Genomic DNA, 15,005 nt, shown 5'->3' on the forward strand with positions numbered 1-15,005 from the left:
GCTGTCTGTCTCTCACTGGGAGGTGAGACGGCAGTATAGCTGTCTGTCTCACTGGGAGGTGAGACGGCAGTAGAGCTGTCTGTCTGTCTCACTGAGAGGTGAGACAGCAGTAGAGCTGTCTGTCTCACTGGGAGGTGAGACAGCAGTAGAGCTGTCTGTCTCACTGGGAGGTGAGACAGCAGTAGAGCTGTCTGTCTCTCACTGAGAGGTGAGACAGCAGAGCCTCTCTGTCAAGGACCTCTATACAAGCGAGTATGAATTGACTAAATTGGGCTCTATAGCATCTTTCCAGAACCGACTTCGTTCTGGCTGTAAAACAGTATGAATCTAAGACCCTCCTAACCTCCTAACTCAGACTCATTAAAACAACAGTATGAATCTAAGACCCTCCTAACCTCCTAACTCGGACTCATTAAAACAACAGTATGAATCTAAGACCCTCCTAACCTCCTAACTCGGACTCATTAAAACAACAGTATGAATCTAAGACCCTCCTAACTCGGACTCATTAAAACAACAGTATGAATCTAAGACCCTCCTAACCTCCTAACTCGGACTCATTAAAACAACAGTATGAATCTAAGACCCTCCTAACTCGGACTCATTAAAACAACAGTATGAATCTAAGACCCTCCTAACCTCCTAACTCGGACTCATTAAAACAACAGTATGAATCTAAGACCCTCCTAACCTCCTAACTCAGACTCATTAAAACAACAGTATGAATCTAAGACCCTCCTAACCTCCTAACTCAGACTCATTAAAACAACAGTATGAATCTAAGACCCTCCTAACTCGGACTCATTAAAACAACAGTATGAATCTAAGACCCTCCTAACCTCCTAACTCGGACTCATTAAAACAACAGTATGAATCTAAGACCCTCCTAACTCGGACTCATTAAAACAACAGTATGAATCTAAGACCCTCCTAACTCGGACTCATTAAAACAACAGTATGAATCTAAGACCCTCCTAACCTCCTAACTCAGACTCATTAAAACAACAGTATGAATCTAAGACCCTCCTAACTCGGACTCATTAAAACAACAGTATGAATCTAAGACCCTCCTAACCTCCTAACTCGGACTCATTAAAACAACAGTATGAATCTAAGACCCTCCTAACCTCCTAACTCGGACTCATTAAAACAACAGTATGAATCTAAGACCCTCCTAACCTCCTAACTCAGACTCATTAAAACAACAGTATGAATCTAAGACCCTCCTAACCTCCTAACTCAGACTCATTAAAACAACAGTATGAATCTAAGACCCTCCTAACTCGGACTCATTAAAACAACAGTATGAATCTAAGACCCTCCTAACCTCCTAACTCGGACTCATTAAAACAACAGTATGAATCTAAGACCCTCCTAACTCGGACTCATTAAAACAACAGTATGAATCTAAGACCCTCCTAACTCGGACTCATTAAAACAACAGTATGAATCTAAGACCCTCCTAACCTCCTAACTCAGACTCATTAAAACAACAGTATGAATCTAAGACCCTCCTAACTCGGACTCATTAAAACAACAGTATGAATCTAAGACCCCCACCCACAATAGCTGCAAAATGCCTATAAAGCTGGGATTTAATATGTAAAAAAAACCCCAAAATAATTGATAAAATATATTTTCCAATGGATTCTATTAGTATTGCGTATGCTAAATAACATTAAAAATGTGGGTGAAAATAACTTCTGGAAAGGCATCATTTTCAAGATGGCGTCCACGGTGGCCTCAGTAAGCTTAAAATGCCTATTGTTTTCAAAAACCATCGCATAATTGTTATGATTTTTTATGTATTAAATCCCAGTTTATAGGCATTTTAAGCTTACTGAGGCCACCGTGGACGCCATCTTGAAAATGATGCCTTTCCAGAAGTTATTTTCACCCAAAATGTTTATATGTTATTTAGCATACGCAATACTAATAGAATCCATTGGAAAATCTATTTTTATCAATTATTATTTTATTTTTTTACATTAAATCGAAGCTTTATAGGCATTTTGCAGCTATTGTGGACGCAATCTTGAAAATGATGCCTTTCCAGAAGTTATTTTTTCCTACATTTTTAGTATGTTATTTAGCACACCCAATACTAATAGAATCCATTGATTTTTTTCTTTTATCCATTATTATGGTTTTTAACCATATACTGGCCCATTTAATATTAGATTCATTGCAAACGGACCACTAGGGGGCGCTCCCAACTTGTTTGCGATGGTTTTTGAAAACCTTATAACCATACCTACCACCATACCAAAAATCTAAAACTTGTCACCAAGTGCACGATCTTGTTAACACTTTGATTGCTGGAAGATCTCAACAGGCCTATTTGGATGTTGCTGCCATTTAACATTGCACAAAGGCCTTGTTCGGGGGCCCACAGTAAAATGTTCTCTTATAGCGAGAATCACACGCCTACATCAAAAGAAAGCTGAACTTGTCCACTTCAATTAAAAAAATACGTTTTGATTTTACCATGTTCCATTCTGGAGATATTGACCTTTTTGCAACACCTGCATTTGCCTGGAAGTGGTTATCTTGAACAGCGAGCAGAGTTATGGATGGTTTAAAGTCAGAGACATTGACAGGCAGATATAAAATTGAACCCAATAAATATCCTATACATCCTATACACCGAATGAAAGCCCTGAATGTGTACTTTTACGAGGAAAACAGTAAACATTGATCCCATCTACAGTTAGACAGTAATTGGTTATTGAATGCAGCTTGTGCCCACCAGATAACTTCAGAGAAGACATGGACGTGAACTCCTCAATATTCACAAAATAAGGCCTATAGCGACATATAAATACTATATACCGTATGAAACAGAAGACTCTCTGCTTTCATAAGGAAAAAAATTGTACTGTAATAATAAAAAAATCACACCCCTGTGAAGTGAGCAGTGCAACTCTACTTCTCTACTTATTCACTACAGCTCGCTATATACGGACTGAGGCAGAAAGTCATGTAAACCTTTTATTTACAGTTTGGTCTGTAAACTTCTACTGTAATAATAAAAATCACACCCCTGTGAAGTGAGCGTTGCAACTGTTCTGTACTTATTCACTACAGCTCGCTATATACGGACTGAGACAGAAAGTCATGTAAACCTTTTATTTACAGTTTGGTCTGTAAACTTCTACTGTAATAATAAAAATCACACCCCTGTGAAGTGAGCGGTGCAACTGTTCTTTATAGTTGCGCGGTGCAACTGTAGAGAACAGTTGCACCGCTCACTTCACAGGGGTGTGATTTTTATTATTACAGTAGAAGTTTACAGACCAAACTGTAAATAAAAGGTTTACATGACTTTCTGTCTCAGTCCGTATATAGCGAGCTGTAGTGAATAAGTACAGAACAGTTGCAACGCTCACTTCACAGGGGTGTGATTTTTATTATTACAGTAGAAGTTTACAGACCAAACTGTAAATAAAAGGTTTACATGACTTTCTGCCTCAGTCCGTATATAGCGAGCTGTAGTGAATAAGTAGAGAAGTAGAGTTGCACTGCTCACTTCACAGGGGTGTGATTTTTTTATTATTACAGTACAATTTTTTTCCTTATGAAAGCAGAGAGTCTTCTGTTTCATACGGTATATAGTATTTATATGTCGCTATAGGCCTTATTTTGTGAATATTGAGTTCGGGTCCATGTCTTCTCTGCAGTTATATCTGGTGGGCGCAATGTGCATCCACCCAGTATCCAATTTATGACAAACTGTACATGGGATCAATGTTTACTATTTTCCTCGTAAAAGTACACATTCAGGGCTTTCATTCGATGTATAGGATGTATAGCATATTTATTGTGTTTATTGTTATATCTGCCTGTCAATGTCTGACTATAAACCTTCATAACTATGCTTTCTTTTTGATGATGATTGCCGCCTCGCCTAATCTATCTCACTGCTTTCATTGTTTTGATCGCAGTAACATTGGGGGGGGGTCATGGGCACATTGGGCAGCAAAAGTCTTGATCCGTACGGCTATAAAAAGTCCCATTCCACCGTTCGGTTCAGAACTATAGTATAACGGCGAGACGCGTTGTCATCAGCTGATTTTGTTTTTCAAGCTAGTGTAGGGGAACATGCCTGGGCATGCTAGCCTGGCACGGCCAGACTCATAGCGAGGGTTCACTGATGTTTCCTCCGGGGAAGAATCTTCAGTGAATCCCCGCTATGAGGCTGGCCAAGCCAGGCTATGGGCATGCAGCTTGGGGGCGATGGAGGGGGAAAAAAAGCGTCACCCGGCTGTGATGTCGACGAGAAGGAAAAAATGACTTCCACAGATGACAACACCACGGTTTAGGTCGCGGAAAAGTTCGTTATACATTACACCCGGGTCGATTACGTCCCCGACGCGTTCATTGCGGTCTTATCACTACAATTATAATGAATAAAAAAGCGTTACAATCACACGTCTGAGCGATCTCCGATTATGACGGCTCTGCATGGCGATACGTGATCCACCAACGGTAGACTGTCTGTTGTCATGGCGGCCCCTCGATACTGTAGTTAGTTTGTTAGTTCGTAGTATTGTAGGATCGTTTGGTCGCTACAGTATGAAGAAGTAAACATGCATCTGTCCATGTGTGTTGCCGATCTGGTGCAGAATCTGCAGATCATGTGTTAGGCAGCGTAACAGCGTTCCGTATGTTTTTTTCCGAGACATGAGCCCCCATCGCAAGGCTCTCCTCCTGCAGGAGAAACAGGAGGGGAGGGGGGAATCGAGTATAAAAGCCAATAGGTGGAGGAAAGCCTGGTGAGGCGAGGTTAGGTGAAATGTGATTCTTTTCACACACGGGCTACATCGGCATGGGCGCAGCCATTCTACACTGGTTTATACACGTAAAGCGGTCCGCCCTCCTGTTTTCAGGAGGGGAGGGGTTTTTTTTTTTTTGGTTTTTTTTTCTGATCACGTGAGCGGGACTAAGCAGCAATGATAGGGCGATGGTTCTTCATTGTCCGGGTGGGTAAAAAGATGAATGAAAGTATGCTATAAAAAAGTGATTGAAACGTATTGATACGTGATCCGCACCCGACGTTTGATTAATTGATAACGTATTGATACGCGATCCGCGTTGGGAGTGTTAAGGGAGACATCACGTTGTGAGCTTGTAGATTTGTTATTGTCAGTAGTTCAGGTCAAAGGGAGACATCACGTTGTGAGCTTGTAGATCTGTTATTGTCAGTAGTTCAGGTCAAAGGGAGACATCACGTTGTGAGCTTGTAGATCTGTTATTGTCAGTAGTTCAGGTCAAAGGGAGACATCACGTTGTGAGCTTGTAGATCTGTTATTGTCAGTAGTTCAGGTCAAAGGGAGACATCACGTTGTGAGCTTGTAGATCTGTTATTGTCAGTAGTTCAGGTCAAAGGGAGACATCACGTTGTGAGCTTGTAGATCTGTTATTGTCAGTAGTTCAGGTCAAAGGGAGACATCACGTTGTGAGCTTGTAGATCTGTTATTGTCAGTAGTTCAGGTCAAAGGGAGACATCACGTTGTGAGCTTGTAGATCAGTTATTGTCAGTAGTTCAGGTCAAAGGGAGACATCACGTTGTGAGCTTGTAGATCAGTTATTGTCAGTAGTTCAGGTCAAAGGGAGACATCACGTTGTGAGCTTGTAGATCAGTTATTGTCAGTAGTTCAGGTCAAAGGGAGACATCACGTTGTGAGCTTGTAGATCAGTTATTGTCAGTAGTTCAGGTCAAAGGGAGACATCACGTTGTGAGCTTGTAGATCAGTTATTGTCAGTAGTTCAGGTCAAAGGGAGACATCACGTTGTGAGCTTGTAGATCTGTTATTGTCAGTAGTTCAGTTCAAAGGGAGACATCACGTTGTGAGCTTGTAGATCTGTTATTGTCAGTAGTTCAGGTCAAAGGGAGACATCACGTTGTGAGCTTGTAGATCTGTTATTGTCAGTAGTTCAGGTCAAAGGGAGACATCACGTTGTGAGCTTGTAGATCTGTTATTGTCAGTAGTTCAGGTCAAAGGGAGACATCACGTTGTGAGCTTGTAGATCTGTTATTGTCAGTAGTTCAGGTCAAAGGGAGACATCACGTTGTGAGCTTGTAGATCTGTTATTGTCAGTAGTTCAGGTCAAAGGGAGACATCACGTTGTGAGCTTGTAGATCTGTTATTGTCAGTAGTTCAGGTCAAAGGGAGACATCACGTTGTGAGCTTGTAGATCTGTTATTGTCAGTAGTTCAGTTCAAAGGGAGACATCACGTTGTGAGCTTGTAGATCTGTTATTGTCAGTAGTTCAGGTCAAAGGGAGACATCACGTTGTGAGCTTGTAGATCAGTTATTGTCAGTAGTTCAGGTCAAAGGGAGACATCACGTTGTGAGCTTGTAGATCAGTTATTGTCAGTAGTTCAGGTCAAAGGGAGACATCACGTTGTGAGCTTGTAGATCAGTTATTGTCAGTAGTTCAGGGCAAAGGGAGACATCACGTTTCTCGTTTGGGTTTCAAAATAAAAGGTTTCAGACTTTCAGTGCTCTATAATAATAATAATAATAATATCTGGGAATTATATAGCGCTTTTCATGACACTCAAAGACGCTGTGTTGGGGCCAGGGGGGGAACAAGAAAAAGACAACTTTATTAGAAAAAAAACAATTATAAGAATAAAACCAATAAAACAGTGCATATAACAAGTTTTAAAAACACATCAGCTTGTAAATGCGATGGTGAACAGGTGGGTTTTCAGTGCAGATTTGAAGGTGGGAAGTGAGGGGGCATCTCGGATGTGTTTGGGGAGAGCATTTCAGAGGGTGGGGGCAGGTCTGTGAAATCTTTTGAGTCTAATTATACCTCCTATGTTTTCTCTTTGTTCTCTTAAAGGAAGTGGCCTCTAGGTGGCGCTAGAGTTTAATTCCTCCTATGTTTTCTCTCTTAATGGAAGTGGCCTCTAGGTGGCGCTAGAGTTTAATTCCTCCTGTTTTCTCTCTTAAAGGACCTGGCCTCTAGGTGGCGCTAGAGTTTAATACTTCCTATGTTTTCTCTCTTAAAGGAAGTGGCCTGTAGGTGGCGCTAGAGTTTAATTCCTCCTATGTTTTCTCTCTTAAAGGAAGTGGCCTCTAGGTGGCGCTAGAGTTTAATACCTCCTATGTTTTCTCTCTTAAAGGAACTGGCGTCTTTAGGTCTGGACAGACTGAAGTCTGCCCTGATGGCCCTGGGTCTGAAATGTGGAGGGTAACTATTACTTAACTTAACTTAACACTGATGGCCCTGGGTCTGAAATGTGGAGGGTAACTATTACTTAACTTATCTTAACACTGATGGCCCTGGGTCTGAAATGTGGAGGGTAACTATTACTTAACTTATCTTAACACTGATGGCCCTGGGTCTGAAATGTGGAGGGTAACTATTACTTAACTTATCTTAACACTGATGGCCCTGGGTCTGAAATGTGGAGGGTAACTATTACTTAACTTATCTTAACACTGATGGCCCTGGGTCTGAAATGTGGAGGGTAACTATTACTTAACTTAACTTAACACTGATGGCCCTGGGTCTGAAATGTGGAGGGTAACTATTACTTAACTTAACTTAACACTGATGGCCCTGGGTCTGAAATGTGGAGGGTAACTATTACTTAACTTATCTTAACACTGATGGCCCTGGGTCTGAAATGTGGAGGGTAACTATTACTTAACTTATCTTAACACTGATGGCCCTGGGTCTGAAATGTGGAGGGTAACTATTACTTAACTTATCTTAACACTGATGGCCCTGGGTCTGAAATGTGGAGGGTAACTATTACTTAACTTAACTTAACACTGATGGCCCTGGGTCTGAAATGTGGAGGGTAACTATTACTTAACTTAACACTGATGGCCCTGGGTCTGAAATGTGGAGGGTAACTATTACTTAACTTAACTTAACACTGATGGCCCTGGGTCTGAAATGTGGAGGGTAACTATTACTTAACTTAACACTGATGGCCCTGGGTCTGAAATGTGGAGGGTAACTATTACTTAACTTATCTTAACACTGATGGCCCTGGGTCTGAAATGTGGAGGGTAACTATTACTTAACTTAACTTAACACTGATGGCCCTGGGTCTGAAATGTGGAGGGTAACTATTACTTAACTTATCTTAACACTGATGGCCCTGGGTCTGAAATGTGGAGGGTAACTATTACTTAACTTAACTTAACACTGATGGCCCTGGGTCTGAAATGTGGAGGGTAACTATTACTTAACTTATCTTAACACTGATGGCCCTGGGTCTGAACTGTGGAGGGTAACTATTACTTAACTTAACTTAACACTGATGGCCCTGGGTCTGAAATGTGGAGGGTAACTATTACTTAACTTAACTTAACACTGATGGCCCTGGGTCTGAAATGTGGAGGGTAACTATTACTTAACTTATCTTAACACTGATGGCCCTGGGTCTGAAATGTGGAGGGTAACTATTACTTAACTTATCTTAACACTGATGGCCCTGGGTCTGAAATGTGGAGGGTAACTATTACTTAACTTATCTTAACACTGATGGCCCTGGGTCTGAAATGTGGAGGGTAACTATTACTTAACTTATCTTAACACTGATGGCCCTGGGTCTGAAATGTGGAGGGTAACTATTACTTAACTTATCTTAACACTGATGGCCCTGGGTCTGAAATGTGGAGGGTAACTATTACTTAACTTATCTTAACACTGATGGCCCTGGGTCTGAAATGTGGAGGGTAACTATTACTTAACTTAACTTAACACTGATGGCCCTGGGTCTGAAATGTGGAGGGTAACTATTACTTAACTTATCTTAACACTGATGGCCCTGGGTCTGAAATGTGGAGGGTAACTATTACTTAACTTATCTTAACACTGATGGCCCTGGGTCTGAAATGTGGAGGGTAACTATTACTTAACTTAACTTAACACTGATGGCCCTGGGTCTGAAATGTGGAGGGTAACTATTACTTAACTTATCTTAACACTGATGGCCCTGGGTCTGAAATGTGGAGGGTAACTATTACTTAACTTATCTTAACACTGATGGCCCTGGGTCTGAAATGTGGAGGGTAACTATTACTTAACTTATCTTAACACTGATGGCCCTGGGTCTGAAATGTGGAGGGTAACTATTACTTAACTTAACTTAACACTGATGGCCCTGGGTCTGAAATGTGGAGGGTAACTATTACTTAACTTAACTTAACACTGATGGCCCTGGGTCTGAAATGTGGAGGGTAACTATTACTTAACTTATCTTAACACTGATGGCTCTGGGTCTGAAATGTGGAGGGTAACTATTACTTAACTTATCTTAACACTGATGGCCCTGGGTCTGAAATGTGGAGGGTAACTATTACTTAACTTATCTTAACACTGATGGCCCTGGGTCTGAAATGTGGAGGGTAACTATTACTTAACTTATCTTAACACTGATGGCCCTGGGTCTGAAATGTGGAGGGTAACTATTACTTAACTTAACTTAACACTGATGGCCCTGGGTCTGAAATGTGGAGGGTATCTATTACTTAACTTAACTTAACACTGATGGCCCTGGGTCTGAAATGTGGAGGGTAACTATTACTTAACTTAACTTAACACTGAGGGCCCTGGGTCTGAAATGTGGAGGGTAACTATTACTTAACTTAACTTATATTTTGTGTTTGTACATGTACTAATGTGTACTATATTGTGTATTATACATGTACTAATGTGTACTATAGTGTGTATTACACCTGTACTAAATTGTGTATTATACATGTACTAATGTGTACTATGTTGTGTATTACACCTGTACTAATGTGTACTATATTGTGTATTATACATGTACTAATGTGTACTATATTGTGTATTATACACGTACTAATGTGTACTATAGTGTGTATTACACCTGTACTAATGTGTACTACCTTGTGTTTCAGAACTCTAGAGGAGAGAGCTCAGAGGCTGTTCAGCACTAAAGGAAAATCTCTAGAATCTCTGGATCCTTCTCTGTTCGCCAAGAACCCTAAATCTAAAGGCCCTAAGAAGTATGTACTTATCTTTAATTACAAGAACCCTAAATCTAAAGGCCCTACGAAGTATGTACTTATCTTTAATTACAAGAACCCTAAATCTAAAGGCCCTACGAAGTATGTACTTATCTTTAATTACAAGAACCCTAAATCTAAAGGCCCTAAGAAGTATGTACTTAATTTATCTGTAATTACACGAACCCTAAATCGTTTCCTGTCATGACATCATTCTTTAGGGACACAGTTAACACCCTGAGTGGAAAGGACGGAGTTCTCCGTTCAATCAGTTAGTAACACCCAGACGCTCAGGATGGAGATTATTGATATCAAAACCGATCGCATCGCTCCGCAGGCTGAGAGCATCGCTCCACAGGCTGGGAGCACCGCTCCACAGGCTGGGAGCGTCGCTCCACAGGCTGGGAGCGTCGCTCCACAGGCTGGGAGCGCCGCTCCACAGGCTGGGAGCACCGCTCCACAGGCTGGGAGCATCGCTCCACAGGCTGGGAGCACCGCTCCACAGGCTGGGAGCGTCGCTCCACAGGCTGGGAGCGTCGCTCCACAGGCTGGGAGCGTCGCTCCACAGGCTGGGAGCGTCGCTCCACAGGCTGGGAGCGCCGCTCCACAGGCTGGGAGCGTCGCTCCACAGGCTGGGAGCGTCGCTCCACAGGCTGGGAGCGCCGCTCCACAGGCTGGGAGCGTCGCTCCACAGGCTGGGAGCGTCGCTCCACAGGCTGGGAGCGTCGCTCCACAGGCTGGGAGCGTCTGTTGCGTAACATTCGATGTTATTTCCCGGTGGGACGTCATCGAAAATGTTCCTCCCCATTTTAGCCGATGAGACCGAAAATCTTAAAGCGCGACTAACTCTTGATCTAAATCATTCGGTCCAATTCTAAGCAAAGATCCTGTGTCAGACGGCCCACCGCGGTCCCGTCGCTAGTCGCGGTAGAATTAATCATACCTCCTGTTGTCGATCGCCTCTAGATTGTTTTGGCTACATCTAACTGCTACAGCCGGTCCGTCGGTAAACGTGCTCCGCTGCTCTAAATCGATTGGGCGCTCTGATTTAATGGGTTAAATAACCCCGGGCGTTTGGTGTGTTAACTGTTTCCTGTCATGACATCATTCTTTAGGGACACTGTTAACTGTTTCCTGTCATGACATCATTCTTTAGGGACACGGAGCGCAACAAGGAAGTGGCTTTCCTGGAAGCTCAGGTGTATGAGTATGTGGAGATACTGGGGGTGAGTTACGCACACACACACACACACACACACACACACACACACACACACACACACACACACACACACACACGCACGCACAACACACACGCACAACACGCACGCAACCACCCACCCACCCACGCACGCACGCACCCACGCACATAATATATATATAAAAATAAGGGGGGTGGGGGGTGTATGTAGCCATGGCCACGGTGTGAATGACATGAAGTCATCAAAACGCAGTTTGCTACTAGTCAAGAGATCTCTCCATTCTCCAAACTACCAAGCTTCCATTCGCACTCAATTAATGTTTACATGGATCAGCTTCTCAGAATGCACCACGCGCTGCTGAATGCACCACACGCTGCTGAATGCACCACTGAATGCACCACACGCTGCTGAATGCACCACACGCTGCCGAATGCACCACACGCTGCTGAATGCACCACACGCTGCTGAATGCACCACACGCTGCTGAATGCACCACATGCTGCTGAATGCACCACGCGCTGCTGAATGCACCACACGCTGCTGAATGCACCACACGCTGCTGAATGCACCACGCGCTGCTGAATGCACCACACGCTGCTGAATGCACCACACGCTGCCGAATGCACCACACGCTGCTGAATGCACCACACGCTGCTGAATGCACCACACGCTGCTGAATGCACCACACGCTGCTGAATGCACCACACGCTGCTGAATGCACCACACGCTGCTGAATGCACCACACGCTGCTGAATGCACCACACGCTGCTGAATGCACCACGCGCTGCTGAATGCACCACACGCTGCTGAATGCACCACACGCTGCTGAATGCACCACACGCTGCTGAATGCACCACACGCTGCTGAATGTAACCCGACACGCCGACGAAGGCAGTCGCGTCCGAGCCTCCTTTAACTTTCACCACCAACGCCTCCATGATTATCGCTCGTTTGGACAGTTAAACAATGTATTGGACCTGCTGCTACTGCACAGAGTTAAACAATGTATTGGACCAGCTGCTACCACACAGAGTTAAACAATGTATTGGACCTGCTGCTACCACACAGAGTCAAGCAATGTATTGGACCAGCTGCTACAGCACAGAGTTAAACAATGTATTGGACCTGCTGCTACTGCACAGAGTTAAACAATGTATTGGACCTGCTGCTACCACACAGAGTTAAACAATGTATTGGACCAGCTGCTACAGCACAGAGTTAAACAATGTATTGGACCAGCTGCTACAGCACAGAGTTAAACAATGTATTGGACCAGCTGCTACTGCACAGAGTTAAACAATGTATTGGACCTGCTGCTACCACACAGAGTCAAGCAATGTATTGGACCAGCTGCTACCGCACAGAGTTAAACAATGTATTGGACCAGCTGCTACCACACAGAGTTAAACAATGTATTCCACACCACTGAACTACTATTAACTCTAACGGCTGCTACTGCACAGAGTTAAACAATGTATTCCACACCACTGAACTACTATTAACTCTACGGCTGCTACCGCACAGAGTTAAACAATGTATTCCACACCACTGAACTACTATTAACTCTACGGCTGCTACCGCACAGAGTTAAACAATGTATTCCACACCACTGAACTACTATTAACTCTACGGCTGCTACCGCACAGAGTTAAATAATGTATTCCACACCACTGAACTACTATTAACTCTACGGCTGCTACCGCACAGAGTTAAACAATGTATTCCACACCACTGAACTACTATTAACTCTAACGGCTGCTACCGCACAGAGTTAAACAATGTATTCCACACCACTGAACTACTATTAACTCTACGGCTGCTACCGCACAGAGTTAAACAATGTATTTGACCTGCTGCTACCACACAGAGTTAAGCAATGTATTGGACCAGCTGCTACAGCACAGAGTTAAACAATGTATTGGACCTGCTGCTACTGCACAGAGTTAAACAATGTATTGGACCAGCTGCTACCACACAGAGTTAAACAATGTATTGGACCTGCTGCTACCACACAGAGTCAAGCAATGTATTGGACCAGCTGCTACAGCACAGAGTTAAACAATGTATTGGACCTGCTGCTACTGCACAGAGTTAAACAATGTATTGGACCTGCTGCTACCACACAGAGTTAAACAATGTATTGGACCAGCTGCTACCACACAGAGTTAAACAATGTATTGGACCAGCTGCTACCACACAGAGTTAAACAATGTATTCCACACCACTGAACTACTATTAACTCTAACGGCTGCTACCGCACAGAGTTAAACAATGTATTCCACACCACTGAACTACTATTAACTCTACGGCTGCTACCGCACAGAGTTAAACAATGTATTCCACACCACTGAACTACTATTAACTCTACGGCTGCTACCGCACAGAGTTAAACAATGTATTCCACACCACTGAACTACTATTAACTCTACGGTTGCTACCGCACAGAGTTAAACAATGTATTCCACACCACTGAACTACTATTAACTCTACGGCTGCTACTGCACAGAGTTAAACAATGTATTCCACACCACTGAACTACTATTAACTCTACGGCTGCTACTGCACAGAGTTAAACAATGTATTCCACACCACTGAACTACTATTAACTCTACGGCTGCTACTGCACAGAGTTAAACAATGTATTCCACACCACTGAACTACTATTAACTCTACGGCTGCTACCGCACAGAGTTAACCCATTCTGGGCGGGAACCCCTTTTGGCGTTTTAACCCATTTAGGCCTGACCTAATTTTTTTTTTTTAAATTCTTCTAAATCCTCCAGTTTTCTGAAATAAATACTTTCACGATTTTTCAAAAATAGCAGACCTACAACCGAGTGGCGCGCTATGAGCTTGTAGATCTGCTATTTTTCAATAGCTAAATTATAACATAATGTTTAAAACACCAAAAGGGGTTCCCTCCCAAAATGGGTTAAGCATTATGTTATACTTTAACTATTGAAAAATAGCAGATCTACAAGCTGATCTACGAGCCTGTAGGTCTGCTATTTTAGAAAGATCTTTGAATATATATTCTTTCAGAGTGAAACACACATCTTTACGTCTGGGGGGTCCCTGGAACTACATATTTTTAGATGGTGGTCGGTGGCCAAATACATATATTTTTGGGACCCGTAAACTAAACCAAATGGACCCTAAAGGACCATTTGGTTTAGAGTTTAGTTATTTTAGAATGTAGCCGATCTTTGACCTTTATGGCCTGTAGACAGCTGACCCCAACTAACCCTGAACTTTGACCTCTAGGAGCAGAGACAGCTGACCCATGAGAACGTCCAGAGGAAACAGGCGCGGACGGGCGAGGAGAGAGAGGAGGAAGAGGAGGAGCAGATCAGTGAGAGTGAGAGTGAAGACGAAGATAACGAGATCATTTACAACCCGAAGAACCTCCCTCTGGGCTGGGACGGCAAGGTAAGGGTTAATAACCCCCCCTAACCCCCCCTCTGGGCTGGGAAAGCACGCTGTCTGGGCCAGGCTACCCGCCCCTCTAGACCAGGGGCACGCTGTCTGGGCCAGGCTACCTGCCCCTCTAGACCAGGGGCACGCTGTCTGGGCCAGGCTACCTGCCCCTCTAGACCAGGGGCATGCTGTCTGGGCCAGGCTACCCGCCCCTCTAGACCAGGGGCACGCTGTCTGGGCCAGGCTACCCGCCCCTCTAGACCAGAAAGCATGCTGTCTGGGCCAGGCTACCTGCCCCTCTAGACCAGGGGCATGCTGTCTGCTGGGCCAGGCTACCCGCCCCTCTTAGACCAGAAAGCATGCTGTCTGGGCCAGGCTACCC

The 15,005-nt window shown here is 43.7% G+C and overlaps 1 protein-coding gene across 2 annotated transcripts in view; it reads left to right on the plus strand.

Moving 5' to 3' along the window:
* The window catches only part of sf3a3 (splicing factor 3a, subunit 3), a 34,886-nt gene that overhangs the window by 10,277 nt on the left and 9,604 nt on the right, over positions 1-15,005 (plus strand). For both annotated transcript variants that reach the window (XM_079531268.1, XM_079531269.1), the window contains 4 exons: positions 7,139-7,206; positions 9,897-10,004; positions 11,161-11,230; positions 14,471-14,635. In XM_079531268.1, the coding sequence (XP_079387394.1) occupies positions 7,139-7,206; positions 9,897-10,004; positions 11,161-11,230; positions 14,471-14,635 (411 nt within the window). The remainder of the gene's footprint in view (positions 1-7,138; positions 7,207-9,896; positions 10,005-11,160; positions 11,231-14,470; positions 14,636-15,005) is intronic.

Source organism: Electrona antarctica (genome assembly GCF_951216825.1).
Source record: "Electrona antarctica genome assembly, contig: scaffold_81, whole genome shotgun sequence".
NCBI lineage: Eukaryota > Metazoa > Chordata > Actinopteri > Myctophiformes > Myctophidae > Electrona > Electrona antarctica.